We start from the raw sequence: 16833 nt of genomic DNA on the forward strand, positions 1-16833 counted from the left end.
ATAACTTTCAAAATGTGAATTAAGCGTAGACTGATGCAGTACTGTATCACCAGCCAGCCTGAAACAAATAAATGTCCCCCACTTATCTCAAAGGACTGTAAATTTACGTTTTAATTTGTTGTTGGACACACTGGGCTAGCTCTGCTAGGAGTTCAAGTCACCTCTGCCTCTGAACACTATTTCTTGCGGAAGCAGGAGTGAGGGGGAAGCAAACAAATTCTCATAATAGGTATCGCTAGTGCACTCTCATTAGTGGATGATATTATGGAGTGTGTGATTTTTTTTTTTTTAAACATATGCACCTGAAAGCAACCTTTTTAGGGATATTTTTATAAACCTAGAAAATAAATAAATAGTGAACATAATATGTCAAACTAAGGCTTTGTCTACACTACACAGCTTTTAGCGACATGGCCGTGTCGCTAAAAGTCAGGTAGTTAAATGCTGTTTGTCGGCACTTTTGCCAACAAAATACTTCCACACCCTATGAGTGGGGTTCATGTTGTCGACAGGAGAATGCGCCTGCCAACAATGAGCCATTTACACTGCCACTTGCCACAGCAAATCTTTGGTCTTTGGGGGGGGGGGAGGAGGGGGAGAGATTCTTTAAGTACCTGTGAACGACAACATTTTTGTCGTTCAGTTGGCAGTGTAGACAAAGCCTTAATCACTACAGAATGACTAATTAAGGAAAAAATGTAAGCATTTAATAAACTTTCTACACAAGAAAAAAAAGTTTGATGGTCTGTTTTTCAGAGGTGCTCAGCAACCCAATCTTGTCAACAGAAGCACCTTTGTAAAGTTAGGCCACTACTGTATGAAGACTCCATCTAATGCACACATGTATGTATTGCCTGCATCACTACAATGCTGACTGATATAATACAGAATTTCCAACTCAAATTAAAAACAATATATTTATTTTGGTAAATGTTATAATTATCATACAATACATGAAATGTTTGTGCCAGCATTTAAAATAATTTTAGAGAGGAAAAAAAGATGGGTAAAGAACAACTACAACATTGTTTAAGGATATTGCATTTCACATTTGGACTAATAAAAGTATTTTCATTCACATGCAATTGATATTTTGCAGAAATAAAGTCCCCATTGATCTGTCCAGAAAGCACCAATTGTATGTTGACTCAGCAAGTAAACTTTTCTTAAAGATTTCCTGATTTAGGAGATATAGTTAAGACAGTGCTCCTGTAGAACTGAAAATGTAAAGATAAATACAGCCATAAATTAACTGACAAGGTACACAGTGCATTCAAAAAGTCCCAAAGGTATATTTTTTTTAAATTCATAGATCCCATTGACAACCATGTCATTCTCAAGTGACTGGGGTTTATTGAAATTTTTTTTATTAACAATTATAATAAAAAAACAGTAGCCTTTGCTTAGTATAGTCATAGATATAAAGACTTGTATTCCTAAATAAAAATTGAAGAGGATATAAGTACAAGCAGTCCAATAGTAGTAAAACATTGGACAAATATTTTAGCTTATATTTTATTTATATAAAATCTCAATATATGTTTAGGTTTCAAAAATATTATTCTCTCTGGTTAAATTACATCATTTATTATTCATATTATGCTAGCACCTAGAAGCTCTAGTGAGGGATCAGGGCTATACTGTACTAGTTGAAATCCCCACCAACTTCCAGGGAAATAGCATTGGGCCCAGAATCTTTTAATTTATAAGGAAATTCAGTGCTCACGAAACAGTGACTAAGAGCCTTGGCATCAGCCAGGGATAGTGTGGGCAGGTGATTTGAAAGATTTAATAGCTCTGCTAATGTATCTTAGGGACCATATGCACTATGAAATTGTCTGTGTTAAAACGTGTTTGGGAACCACCATGTTACAACTCTGCTTTGGTCCTGGTCTTTGTGGACAGGAGCAATGTTATAACTGGGCTAAAGTACAAAACAAACCTGTTTTGGACTTAGTCTTTATCAAGTTGGTCCCCAGCTGTATTAAATCATCATGCTTTAAAATAGTCACTTTCATAATGTAGATGGGAGCAGGATTTGGGCCTGTGACCTAATTAACAGCGAAATTCACATACACTTCAATGAGACAAGGCTTTTGTCCTTAGTCCCTCAATATAGTCATTAGCTTCCCTTGAGCAGAAACTACTGATCGTTCCAAATTTCCTGAACTGCTAACAGAGCTGAAACCTTAAAAAGTATATTGTTCTGTTCCCTGTTTGAACATGAGCATCCTCAATTATATCAGAATTGATCTGCGTACACATGGTTAAATACTATTCAATGAACATATATGTCTGCAAACTGCTGTTTTCCCGAACCGTTTAGTTGGTCAAATAATATTAATTGAAAACATTTTACTCTAATAATAGCAGCAATATCAATCAAAAATACTCAACATTATTTTTTCTGGTATTCAGCCTGTTCTAGCTAGAAATGGAGTTTATCGTATAACTACTTGCTGCAAATACAGCTAAATAGAAACGTTTTAAGAAACGACAAGTACTTGCAAATATTAAAGAAAGCCATGGAGTGACAGATATTTTTAATGAACGAGATAAAACCAACTTGGAACTGAAAGGCTACTTCCCAGAAACTTTCAGTGTAGGTCAACTTTTGGACTGTGTCCAAATAGCTGATAAAAATTATGTTTAAGTGTAGTCTCAGAAACTTAATACCTTATCATAAGTAGGGCCCTATCAAATTCACAGCTATGAAAAACACACCACGGAATGTGAAATCTGGTCTTTTGGGTGCTTTTACCCTATACTAACTATACAGATTTCACGGGGGAGACCAGTGTTTCTCAAATTGGGGGTCCTGACAAAAGGGAGTTGCAAGGGGGGAGTCAGTTGTGTGTGGGGGTGTCACAAGGTTATTTTAGGGGGGTTGTAGTATTGTCACCCTTACTTCTGTGCTGCCTTCAGAGCTGGGCAGCTGGAGAGTGGCAGCTGTTGTCCAGGTATCTAGCTCTGAAGGCGGCACCCCACCAGCTGCAGTACAGAAGTAAGGGTGGCAATACCATACCATGCCACCCTTACTTTTGCATTGCTGCCTTCAGAGCTGGGTTGCTGGAGAGTGGCGGCTGCTGCCCTAGGGCTCAGCTCGGCAGGCGGCAGCGCAGAAGTAAAGTTGGCAATATCATACCATGCCATCCTTACTTCTGCGCTGCTGCTGGCAGTGGCTCTGCCTTCAGAGCTGGGCTCCCGGCCAGCAGCCACCGCTCTCCAGCTGCCCAGCTCCGAAGGCAGCGCCACTGCCAGCAGCAGCACAGAAGTAAGGACAGCAGTACCGCAACAACCCCCTACAATAACTTTGCATCCCTCCCACAACTCCTTTTTGGGTCAAGATCCTTTCAATTACAACACTCTGAAATTTCAGATTTAAATAGCTGAAATAAAGACATTTATTATTTTTTAAATCCTACGACCGGGAAATTGAACAAAATAGACTGTGAATTTGGTAGGGCCCTAATCATAAGGTGTATCAAAACACTGGTATAATTATAATTTAAATAGTAAAACAAAACAAACACTGAAACCACGAAGCTATTTGTTGGGACTTAATCTGGAATGGTCTTTGCTGCTATGTGTTACATACAGGATTTTGAAATGCATCCAGCATTGCTAATGTTAATTAATGAACTACAGATACAACACAGCATGACTCTTGGTTTTCCACACATTTCTTATACCTTTTTTTAAGCACACGGCAGAGTTGGAAGAGAATCAAATGTTTTTTTAAGGTCTTTATTTTGGTTATCAGATGTAAGAGGAAAAGAACAGGTAAAAGGCAAAACCATCCCCACAGCAAAAACAAACCACCTTGATTAATTAATACACCAATCCTTCCAAAAGCTTTTGCCCGACTTTTTTTCATAATAGCAGGCACACACAGAAGCAGACAGTAAACAGACAGTTTACAAAGTCTAAAAAGGATTATACAGTACAACATAATTAAAAAAATAAGTATCTTAACATTTTTACCCCAAGTATTGAAATATGTTCTTTAGAAAAGTAGTTAAAATAAATTATATGGAGATATACCTATCTCCTAGAGCTGGAAAGGACCCTGAAAGGTCATTGAGTCCAGCCCCCTGCCTTCACTAGCAGGACCAAGTACTGATTTTGCCCCAGATCCCTAGGTGGCCCCCTCAAGGATTAAATTCACAACCCTGGGTTTAGCAGGCCAATGCTCAAACCACTGAGCTATCCCTCCCCCCGTCCCCCTCTTTCATAAACCAGATTTTCTGGAATTTTATTACAGAATTAGAGTTGTGCCTTGGCACTATCACAAGTTATTTTTTAATTCTGAGTGCTCTGATATGTACAATTCATATCTGTAGTTTCATCTATCCCTTGCACATAATTTTCTTTTAAATTCCTGGATGGCCAGGAATGTGATTTTTTAAGTGGTCTTGCTGATTTTTGATATATTTTTGTGTTGAGAATTGAGAAAGTGTTGTCCTGAGCGCCAAGATTTTGGCAACATGAATATTCAGGCTCAGTTGACTCTTGAGATTCTGAAGCTGTATCCTGATGGTTCTTCAGAGTAATGTTTTCTCCTGAAAGATTGTTTTTGTTACTCTGCTTTGATGCATCTTCTTTTCCCTCCATTGCACGAGCCAGCATATAACTAACCTTTCTTTGATGAGCCAAAGCCTCTTCTTTATCATTCAGCTGTATTAAAAAGAAAAAAAGAAAACTAGTTTATAAACTATTCCTTAGAACATCGTCATATGCGAGTCAACAATATTTGTTTGCTCAGTGGGAACAAAGCTAACTTTGATCAATATGCTTTTTCAAGATTTTTTTAAGATACTAACCAAATCTATTAGCATCCTGAGGATTTCATGAGGATTATCCAATTCTTCCATTTTCCTGCAGTCAGCATCAGAAACAAGCATGCCCGTCAACTTTTGTCCCAGATTTTTCTTGTTCCCTTGCAATTTCACAAGTCCTGAGAAAAGGAATACACTTCATTTGAAATACACAAAAAGGACATGAAAACTAGTATGACTTTGGGATAAAATATACATTTACAAAGTAAGATATGGACATTTATAAAGTGGTAATCCAAATTATAGATGATTTTCATGGGACACAATATGGCAAATGGTTTTGCATGCAAGGCTGTGCTGGCTCACACCAATGATAAAATAGTCTTGATTGCAAACATGGGTCAACAAAATGGAAACTTCTGGAACTGCATGAGAAATACACTTTGGCTCTTCTATAAAGACTGTGAAGTCCTCTGAGATCTACTGATGAAAAACTCAATATAAGAGGGTAGGTATTATTATAACAATCCCTACTTGTTTTGTTTTATAAAAGGGACACTATATGCTAAGTTAAAAAAGGTTTTGTGGAAGAAATGTAAAAAGTTGTAAGTCTTAAACTGCTATATATATATATATATATATATATATATATATATATATATATATATATATATATATTTAAATTTCAATGAAGATTAAAATAAACAAAGGATAAACTATCCTGAGTTAAGTCTAGAAATATATGCTAATATCCCACTATAAAAAGAGTGTGGAAGTTTTAAGTTCTCTTTATGTTTGCTGAAGATGCCTCAGGACATATAATTAGCGAACAAAGACACCAGAATAATCAGTAGTTTCATGAAAGCTTCTAAAATATATCTCATGTCAGAATATTACATTCTGGGGCCTCTTTAGCAAACAAAGAAAAAAACCCAGCAGATTTCACAAACCATAGCAGCAGTGGGTCAGTGGATAATACATGGGACTGGAAGTGGGTTCTGTTCCCAGCTCTGCCGTGGATTTGTGAACAAAGCACTTAATATTTTCTGTACCTTGGTTTTCCTATGTGTACAATAAGGATAATGATATTTACTCCTCTCCTTTACAGATCTCTTTGAGATCTGTGGATGGCCAGTGCCAAGTATTATTGATAATAAGAATGTTTTCTAAAAATAGTTAAAACTTGTTTATATATTATGTAATATTTCTCAAATTGCCTAGAGAGTGGGGGATATTCAACACACATTTCTGTGCTTAATTCAAAGTTGTAATTCCCTTACCTTGTGAATTTATCATACATCATAATTAAGGCTAAGATTCTGTCACGAATATTTTTAGTAAAAGTCACGGGCAGGTCACGGGCAATAAAGAAAAATTCATGGAAGCCTGTGACCTATGACTTTTACTAAAAATATGCATGACAAAATGGGGAGCTGCAGGCTCCCCACATCACCCGGGGGGCCTGGGTTGGAGATACAGGGTCTGCCCACCACCCATGGCGGCTCCAAGCTCGGGGCACCCCAGCTGCCCATGGAGGCTCAATGCTTTGTGCCCTCCGCGGAGGCTCACTGCTCCGTGCTGCCCATGGAGGCTCAGTGCTTCGTGCCGCCTGTGGAGGCTCTGAGCCCCATGCCACCGCTGGCGGCTCCGTGTTCCAGGGCGCCTGTGGCAGCCGGGACTTCCAGAGAGCCCTGCTGCCCGCAGCAGCCAGGTGTTTGGGGTCTCCCCATTGCCTCAGAGCTCTGGGCACCCCTGCCTCCGCCCTGGCTGGGAGCTGCCTGTGGGGCAACCCTGCCTCCCTCTGCGGCCGGGAGCTTGGGCTCCCGCAGTTCCCAGCTGCCAGAGGTGGCAGGGGACCCTACAGTCCTGAGGCACTGGGGGCTCAAGTCACGGAGGTCTCTGGAAGTCATGGAATACATGACCTCCATGACAAAATCATAGCCCTAATCATAATACTTCTATAAAACAAATTAGTACTATCAACACATCTTTCTCTTTTATTAAAAAAAAAACAAAAAAAAAAAAACCACGCAACTAAAACTGTAAATTAAATCTTGCCCAGAATTAAAATTTGTAACAATACGCTTGTATAAATCCTATTAACAATATAAATCTTTTCACAAAAGGTCATTACAATTCTAAATAAAAGTTGTTGGTTGTTTTTTCTTAAAAAGAAAAGAGTACTCACCTTGTGCAGTAACTGCGGTTCTTCAAGATCTGTGTCCTTATGGGTGCTCCACTTCAGTTACTTCAGGTGCCTCTCAAGCCATTGGTCAGAGCTTTTCCATTAGCAGTGTCCATTCGACTCACACATGCCCTCTATACAACCACAGGCCACACATCAACGATATATAGGGCTGCACAGGCAAATTTCCCTCAGTTCCTTCCAGGGGTGCAAGTAACTTAAAGGACTTACCAGTACGCCGGAGTCCTGAGCAGGGGTGTGGCCTCAACCAGAATAGGCGTGGCCTCAACCAGAAGAGGTGGGGCCTTTCAAAATTTAAAGGTTCTGGGGCTCCGGCTGTGGCTGCGAGCCCCAGGGCCTTTAAATCACCCCAGAGCTACCAGCTGCAGAGGCAGCTTGGAGCCCCGGGCTCAGGGGCGAATTAAAGGGTCCGGGGCTCCGGCTACCGCGGGGCTCCGGGCCCTTTAAATCACCGCAGGAGCCCTGCCGCCACTACCCCGGGGCGGCAAGGGTCGGGCGGGGATTTAAAGGGCCCACGGCTCCCTGCAGTTGCAGGAGCACCGGGCCCTTTAAATTCCCGCCCGAGCCCAGCTGCAGGAGCCCCGGGGCTCCGGGATTTTAAAGGGCCAGAGGCTCCGGCCGCTGCGGGGAGCCCCGGGCCCTTTAAAGCGCCGCCGGAGATCCGGCAGCGGGGCTCATGCGGTGCTTTAAAGGGTCCGGGGCTCCCCGAAGCAGCTGGAGCCCCGGGCCCTTTAAATCGCCGAGAAGCCAGTCCAGTCCAGTCCAGCACGGCTGTCCCGGATTCTACCGGCTTACTTTCATCTCTGGTTCCTTCTCTATCTGACAGTGCAACAAAGAGCAGTCTGAAGCAGGGGGTAGGAGGGTGGATAGTAGAGCATCCATAGAGAGAGACAGCTCAAAAAAAACAGAGTTACTCCACAAGGTGACAGGTTTCAGAGTGGTAGCCATGTTAGTCTGTATCAGCAAAAACAACGAGGCGTCCTTGTGGCACCTTAGAGACTAACAAATTTATTTGGGCATAAGCTTTCGTGGGCTAGGAGTAACTTCTTCTTCAAGTAGTATCCCTATGGATGCTCCACTTCCAGTGACTCCCAAGGGGTATCCCCACAGGGGATGGGGAGCTTTGGAATCAAGTCCAAGACAGAAGACAGTAGAGCACAACCAAGTGTTGCATCAGAACTGATGGCAAGAACCAAGGCATAATGTTCAGAAAAAGTATGCACTAAGGTAGAGCTGCTAGATGGACCTGTTTCAAACACTGGAAGGTTTTTGACTAAAGCTGTGGAATCCTTGTCAAAGTATGGGGTCCTGTAATGATGCGAGGGGAACTCTGCACTGATAAGTAGACCAACTGAACGTCTCCTTCATCCTCCTCAATGTCCTTTAATGGGGAGGAGGGACCCAGTAGAAAAGGGTGGGGAATCCTGCAAGGTAGCAATGATAATCTGGGGACTGGGGTCTCAGTACTGAGACTCAGTTGGCATCCATGAGCAGTGAGGCTCCAGCTTGTCTAACACTAACAAGTCCCTGGAGTAGCAGAATTCCTGGGGTAGCAAGTGGGTTGGTAATGATGCAGAAGTTGAGGTGGAGGGTACTGTTGATCTGGAGCATATAGATGCTGGGGCCAAAGGTGTCTGATGCTTTGATTTTGCTGGTACTGATGGACCAGAATGCGAAGACACCACTGCTAAGTCTGCTGTAGATGATGCCGTTCTATAGGAGTGTATGTCCTGGGCCAGTCTGTTCTTCCCAGATGGTACCAAGGAGCTGTGCTTCTCCAAAGTGCTCCAGGATCTCCCAGCCCCACGAGTACCAGAGAAAGAGTCCTTCACCTCCATGGTACTGAGTCAAGGAGGCGAAGCTTCTGACACTGCAGACTTAGAAGGAGATTGGGGCCTTTTAGGAGCTGGCTCTTGTAGTGGGAGCCTAAGGTCCTCTTCTTCGGTACCTTCTCTGAGTCCTCCACAGTCTTCCCTCACCCCTCTTAAGGGACACCTTACCCAAGGTCGATGGGGCACTGGAGACAGATGTATAGGAGGCAAGTATCATGAAGTGAGGTTCTTACCCACGAAAGCTTATGCTCCCAGTACTTCTGTTAGTCTCAAAGGTGCCACAGGACCCTCTGTTGCTTTTTATGTATAGGAGGCAGACTCCTGATTGACTCAGAAGTGGATTGAAAGGAACGCTCCATCATCCGAAGCTTCAATTTGGTTTACCGATTCTTCCATGCTCTAGATTTTAGAGCCAGGCAAAAGCTACACTTTTGGGAGACATGGGACTCTCCCAAGCAACATCAGCACTTAGATTGCCCATCACTGACCAGACAGCTTCCTGACAAGAGAAGCAACATTTGAAACCTGGGAAGCCAGGCATGTCCAGCTAGGCCAAATAAGTTCCCCAGGGGGGGAAAAAAAAAGGGGGGGGGGGGAGAAAAAAATTCCAAACCTCTCACTACTATCTACAACTAATTCTAACTAGACACACTAAACTAACAATAGAACAACAGCAAAACATGGTGATGCATGCACAAGGTGGACACGCTAGAGCTCCATCTCAGTCCCAGGTTGTAAAGAAGGAACCCAGGGCAGTTTGCCTGCTATATAACCTCGGTGTGTGGCATGAGATTGTATCGAGGGCATGCGTGAGCTGAACGGACACTGCCTATGGAAACTCTCTAATCAAGGGCTCAAGAGGCACATCCACACCTGAAGTAACTAACGTGGAGCATCCATAGGGACACAACTCAAAGAAGAACAAACATTCCCTCTGCAATATTTACAATTGAAATGTGATACACTGTGCTACTATAGGATAACTAAAGAGATCAGTCTATTTTCACAGTCCAAGTTGAGTGCAAAAGTTAAACAAATATCATAAATGGTGTAAAAGTATGTTTGATTTTGAAGATCCCTGCAGTTTTAATATCCAATATGTTATCAGTGCCATAGTTAACGATTTTTTTCAGAGATTTTATTCAGACCGTATCCTCTGAGTGCAGGATAAAAAAAAATTAGATTAAAAAACCTAGACTGATAGATCCAATATACTGTTTAAGTTATTACAAGCAAGTTCTATTTATGTACAGAATTCCTAAAATAGAAGTTGTGAAACCTCCAGCAGAAAATCCCTAACTAGATGACACAGTTGTGATGTATTTACAATTTTCACATAACTTCTTTTTTCTTGATTCTAAGGATTCTTAGGTCAGCAATTGGATCACAGCTGTAAATGAAACAGAGTGTTGTAATTCTTCAATAAACCTATCCTCTTTCCTACTGATACTTATTAATTTTACTTAAATTCCAACAACAACATAATTATGAAACATCACAGTTACCATCCTCTTTCAGGCGTTTCCAGTTTATAAGTTTTGTTTCTTTTTTACAGATCTTATTCACTTGTGTGAGCCTCAAAGCCTGGTCTTTCCTCTGCATTAACTGCTGCTCAAACGCAATTCTGAAGGCATCTGCCATTATATACGCTTCTTCTTTACTCTTCTTCAGAGCTTCACACTATTTTGAATTAAGGAAAAAATAGAATGCATCACACAAACTAGGAAGCCAGCAGTTAAAAAAATTTAGACTGTCTATTAACACAGATAGTATAAGAAATCCTGCTATCATATTGAAAGAGCACTGCCAACACAGACACACACATACCAGGCCTTTACGGGTGAATGGAGATAGAGGAGGAGCTAGCTAGATACTTTTAGGGAAGTGGTGACATCAGTACTTTCTTCAAAACAATCTTTTTAGAAGGAAAACAAACTAAACACTAGCTTGCTAAAAGAATAATTTTGAAGTGGGGATTGAAATCCTTACCCCTGAATGTGTGTGTTTATATCTACATACACACACACATCCTCTGCACTAACTGGCTCTCCTGCAGTACTGTTTGCCCCTCCAGGACAGCTTGAAGAGGAGCAGGAGTCTCGCATGCCAGTTGCGCTCAGCACTGCTGTCACAACCAGGCTGTGAACATGTGCAAGAGCGTTCTATGTTATTAGAAGCTGAGGTACTAGTGTCAAGGAGAACAACCCATGTACAACAGAGCCACGATAGCATCATTTCCAAATCTGTGCTGCTCTTTGAAAAGGGAACTGTTGCCCTACAGCTGCAGGACATTGAGGAAGGATACCATACTTATAAAAGTAATAAAATAAAACAAAACAAAAATGCACCACACAAATTATGGCTTTAACTAAATCTATTCTTTAAGCAAGGTAGACGGAAACACTTTTTCAGACTAAAACATGATATAAATGACTAGAAGAAAGTCACAGTTGTGTGTCTTTAAAAAAAGAAAATGATTGTAGGACTTGCTTCTTTCAACAGGCAAGCTATTTTTCCCCATATGTTCTTGTTCAGGGTGCATTCGTGATGGACATTTTTAGTTCACTTTAATTTTTCTTAGCCATTTTCCTGTTCAATCCATATGAATCTTGAAATTGATGACAACTTCTGTGGAAGACTGTTACATATGCACAATGGACCTTTCAAAATAATACTTAATCTTACACTATCAAGATTTCCAATGGGCTTCCAACAAACTAGAACTAGAACTCACAAATATCGTTTTCCATCTTTGAGAGATGGAACTTGGGTTATTTAATTTTAATTGTGTTTCTGTGCTGCTGCATTTATTATTTGTATTGCAGTAGCCCTAAAAGGTCTAAATCAGGATCATGACTCCATTGTGCTAGGAGCTGTACAAACACAAGGGAAGACATGGTCCTTAACCCAAGGGACTTAAATATACTTTGAGAAGATGCAACAAACAACAGGAGGAAAAAGGAAGGACGGATATAGCTAACAATAAGTTTACATGGTTTATATAGGCTAGCTCTATGCAAAACTTCTGAATAATTTCAATGTACCACATGTGGGTTTTCTCTCTCTGTCATTGTATTATATTTTCTCTCTCTCTCTCATACCACACATATACATTAATAAAAGCGTGGCCACAATTGGATATCTGCAAAAAGGCAGCACTCTTAAATTAGTGTGTGTGTGTGTGTGTGTGTACATACCTACACACTTATGCCAGCTAACTCTAAGCAAAAATCAGTTTAGGCTTTAAATTTGTAACATCCATTCAAACAAATTCATCATACCTCTTAATAATTAAGACTAGTATATGATTACCATGCTCAGGATCACCTCTCTTTAGCTTTAAAACAAGACCCTCATGCAGCAAATCTTTTTTAAACCGTCAAATTCCAAGAACATCCTTGTAAAGGAGCAGCACTGGAAGCTCAGGACTGCTCCCCGGTCAATGAAATATAATTCCACGATTACTCAATATACTCAATTGGGCCATAAAGTATCCATTCACTGTATGTTGTGAGGTACTTAAAAGGATTACATGGGATTCAGCAACTGAACACAAGATTAATAAAATCAAAGCAAATCTAGTCTCATTTTACAAATCCTTTTCTCAATCCTGCAAGCTTTTTATATCATAAAAAACATGAATTTATGTTAACAGCTTACATTAGGGCTCCAATACAGCAAGGAGCAGTTGTTACTATTTTCAAGTCCTCTCTGAATCCTAGGAATGATGATAATGTGCTATACAGGTATGGTGCATTTACACCAGAAAATGAAAAAAAAGTTATGAAGCTGTGTATATGTTTCCTGTTCTTGGCCGTTTTTTCCCTTTTTTTTTCCCTTACTGATCAGTAAAAGTTTAAAACTAATCAATTTGCTTAAAAAACACCCACAACTTTTAAAGTACTCTAATTACAATTTGGAGAAAATTTGGGCTCTGGGTTAAAGGCTGCTGCATCTTGCACATAATCAACTGTGGCAAAGATTATAAGAAAAATAAGGGAGCAGTCCATCTCTGTTAAACAACAACAGGAGGAGAAATTTATAATGCCAGCAACTTGCATTTAAGAAAAAAAATATGCTTGGACTACAAAAGATTGTATGAGTTGCAGACTAGGGCACTGTCTTCCTCTATGGAAAATTGCCACACTTAATACCTGAAGATAGTGCTGAAAAACTGATTTGGAGGCAAAAAGATTTCTCTGTCTCTTGTGAAGTTCCTCCCTCTTTCTAGGAACTGCTAAATCCTCCCTACCAGTTGTGACTTAAACCTAGTAATAATGGTTTGTAGAGAAGTTTCCTGGTATAGATATACTGGCAAGCCTTCCTAGTATAGATGCAGTACTTTTGCCAGTATAGCTTATACTGGTTTCTTTAAGAAAATATGCTACACTGGCAAAAGTGCTTTATTGCCAATATCGCCATCTACAATAGGGCTTTTGCCAGTATAGAAATTTTTTAAAACAAAAAATTACTACACAAGCAAAAGTTTCTAGTGTGTTATTACTACTACTTATCTGTATTACCATAGCATTTGCTAAAGCTTGCAGAGACTTTTGAAAAGCACTATTTTGTTTTTGAAATGTACTAGACCCAAATAGCAAGTATACGGTAAACTTTTTCATGAAAAAGACATCTATGTTGCTCCACAGCCAAGTTAGGCTACATTACCTCTTGTCTGAGCTGAAGGAGCTGCTTTCGAGTTGCAGCTGACATTTTAGCACAGGAACAGGGCTCTCCTCCAGAAGCATTACAGGTGCAGGCTCCAAGAACCGCCAGCTTCAAATCCAAGAGCATTACACACCAGTTACTCAAACACCTCTATGTGCACACACAAAGTAATTTAAAGAATCTAGATTTTTACCAATAAAAATATCTTGAAATCATAGTGGATTAGGGGTTAGGGAAACCCACATGATCTACACACACATGCCATTTATTTTTAATTAAAATAAACAAGCGATAAAAACTATTCAAACTTTACAACAGGGATCGGCAACCTTTGACACGCAGCCCACCAGGGTAAGCACCCTGACGGGCCGGGACGGTTTGTTTACCTGCTGCGTCCGCAGGTTCGGCCGATCGCAGCTCCCACTGGCCGCGGTTTGCCACTCCAGGCCAATGGGGGCTTTGGAAAGCAGCACGGAGCGAGGGATGTGCTGGCTGCAGCTGCCAGGGTCCCTCTGCCACCGCTGGTGGTGGCTGGGACGCTCTGGGGGCCCCCCACTGCCCACAGGACTGGGAGCTGGGTGGGGGGGAATCCCCCACTGCTTGTGGGGCTGGGAGCTGGGGGGGATCCACTGCTGCCTGCGGCAGCTGGGGAGCTGCAGATTCCCCCCCACTGTGGCTAGAGAGCTCCAGGTCCCCCGCCAGCAGCACTGGTGGCCGGGCAGCTTGGGTGACCCTGCCAGTGGTGGCGGCTGGTCAGTTGCAGGGGTCCTTCTGCCGCACATCGCAGCAGGGCTGCTGCAGGAGGGTCCCCTGCTGCCAGCAGTGGCTGGGTTGCTGTGGATGCCCCAATGTCACGGAGGTCTCTGGAAATCACAGATTCTGTGACTTCCGTGACCTCCATAACATAATCATAGTCTTAATTATGCAGTATACATCTTTAAAGGTTTATGTACCCAAACAAGTGAACTCTAAAAAGAAAAAAAAAAAAAAAGTTTATCTATGCACACATCCCAAATAAAATTAGAGCGTATAATACAGCAAATAGTATCTGTCCCTGGCTTTGAAAATTTTTCTGTTCCAGGCTTGTCTACATGGGGACACTCAAGAATTACTAAAGATGTGATGTTAAAGCATATTAAATTCCTATGGGGATGGTCTCCATCAGGGTTTACTTTCCCTCTCCTCCTCTGCCCAAGATATTGCCAATACCAAATGCCAAATATCAAACTGGCATGATTAGTAACAGAGAAAATATTGTGAAGGAGGGGAGGAGTGGTTGAAAAGGAACTCAGGAACCTCCATGAAATGAATGTTGTAAAGCAGGGATCAGCAACCTTTGGCACGCAGCCCACTAGGGTAAGCACCCCAACGGGCCAGCATGGTTTGTTTACCTGCCGCGTCCACAGGTTCGGCCAATCATAGCTCCCACTGGCCAATGGGGGCTGTGGGAAGCGGCGCAGGCCGAGGGATGTGCTGGCTGCAGCTTCCCGCAGCTCCCAGTGGCCTGAAGCAGCAAACCCTGGGGGTACAGCCCAAAGGCAGGGCTGGGACTGGTTTAAAGACCATGGACACAGACAGCCAGCCAGAGGGGGGTTGCTTGCGAGAGGTGTGTGTGGACCCTGTTAACCTGTCCATGACATTTACTAAAAATATCCATGACAAAATTGTAGTCTTATGCATAATGCATTAAACTTTTTCTTTTTTAAATTAAAAATGTCAAGCTATTCCCTGAGTAAATGTGTAGACAAGGTATTACTGAGTTCAGCCTATGAATAAGTAGCCGTCAGATATTTAACAAATGTGGACATACCCACACATATTGTATATTATGAGATTATTAAAAGGTTTAGGTGCAGATTTTCAAAAATGCTTACGTGATTTAGGGGCATAAAGCCCAATGACTTTCAATGGCCGTTGTGCTCCTAAATCCCTTAGAAGCTTTTGAAAATGTTCTCCCTAGTTGTAATTGAATACAAAAGTAATAAAGAGACCATTACAGTGTAATCTTGCTAGAATGAATATTTCCAGGATTCAACCTGTCATGTCATACTATTTGTCCTTGTCAATAGGGTTCTGCCCCAGAAAGTTAAGGAAGCCTTGGATATATTCCAGACTGCTCTCTGGAAATCTCAGACCTTGGAGCATATAAATTGGAGTCTTAGTCATTCACCATCATTTTTGCCACATTTGCAGCATGACAGACAGGATAGTGGAGTATCTTCCACTGACCAGAAGCATGGCTTCTACCATACAGCATAAAAACAGTCAGAAGAGTTGTCAGTATATTTATGCTGCTCCCTGAAGACCTCAAAAGAGGTCTCCTCTCATAAGAGAAAAGTGCAGAGCTTGAGGAGATAGTGCTAAACCTGTTAACATTAGTAGGATATCCTGATGCTTCTTCGGTCCGCTCTTCCTTTCCACGACAGTAGCAAAGCAGATAATTGCCCAACAGGCTCAGAGACTACTTATTGCAAGCACTCAGTTAATAACAGGAGGCATATTTCTCATTTGCTATAAAAGTCATACTGTATTCTGATGCATTATCAAAAAGGAATTTTTGGAAGGAAATGTTTTGTGGAACTTCATTAACTGCTCAAACAAAATGTATTTAAAAAAAAAAAAAAACTTCCAACCAACCATACTTCCTGAAATAAAGAAAACAAAATTCTCACTTACTTCAAGACCTGTAATTTCTGTAAAGCCACTTTTATTAATGGACATATTTTCCTGAATAATCTTCTGTTGTTTTACATCAAGCATTGCAAGAAACTCCAAGCGCTGTTGATTCAAAACTATGAAATTCAACATTGAAAATAATTAGTTTTTCATGCTTCTAATCTCCTCAATATCTGACTTTGCTTACCAAGAAATTACAGCAGAGTGATAGCTCTCCTACAGTTAAGGTTAAAAACAGCTTTCTGTTCAAACCTTGACTCTGCTGGGTGCTCTAAAATCTACACTATTAGCTGTATTGCTTTGTAATGTGCTGTGCTGGGTATGGGATTCCATTCATGATCCAAATTTGGGGCCATTTGATCAAAGTGTACCAAGATATAGCCCCCGAAAAAAAACAGCTTATCTTAAAGTTGAGAGTTTCTGGCAACTTTTTTTCTCCTTACAGATAGAAATCAAAACATGGCTCAGATCATTGCATCAGGGTCTCCAACATTCAACGGTTACCCCAACAAAGTGCCTGGTACCCACCAGCCCTTTGGGCGAAATCAAATTAATACATTATTTGAAAAAGATTTTGCTTCTCCAGTTAGGCCCTTTGAAAGCCTTATGTGCTTATTCTCATTTCCGATGGATTATACCAAGAATGCACGGACTGTTAGTGTCACATAAACTT

The 16833-nt window shown here is 41.2% G+C and overlaps 1 protein-coding gene across 3 annotated transcripts in view; it reads right to left on the reverse strand.

Annotated features, from left to right (window-relative positions):
* Positions 1–898: 898 nt before the first annotated feature.
* CCDC125 (coiled-coil domain containing 125) overlaps positions 899–16833 on the reverse strand; it is a 39530-nt gene continuing 23595 nt past the window's right edge. For all 3 annotated transcript variants that reach the window (XM_054032849.1, XM_054032851.1, XM_054032850.1), the window contains exons 8-12: positions 16161–16276; positions 13485–13592; positions 10322–10496; positions 4824–4957; positions 899–4677 (exon numbers count right to left, since the gene is read on the reverse strand). In XM_054032849.1, coding sequence (XP_053888824.1) covers positions 4303–4677; positions 4824–4957; positions 10322–10496; positions 13485–13592; positions 16161–16276 — 908 coding nt within the window. In that variant the 3' untranslated portion in view covers positions 899–4302. The remainder of the gene's footprint in view (positions 4678–4823; positions 4958–10321; positions 10497–13484; positions 13593–16160; positions 16277–16833) is intronic.

This window comes from Malaclemys terrapin, chromosome 6, assembly GCF_027887155.1.
Source record: "Malaclemys terrapin pileata isolate rMalTer1 chromosome 6, rMalTer1.hap1, whole genome shotgun sequence".
Taxonomy (NCBI): Eukaryota; Metazoa; Chordata; order Testudines; family Emydidae; genus Malaclemys; species Malaclemys terrapin.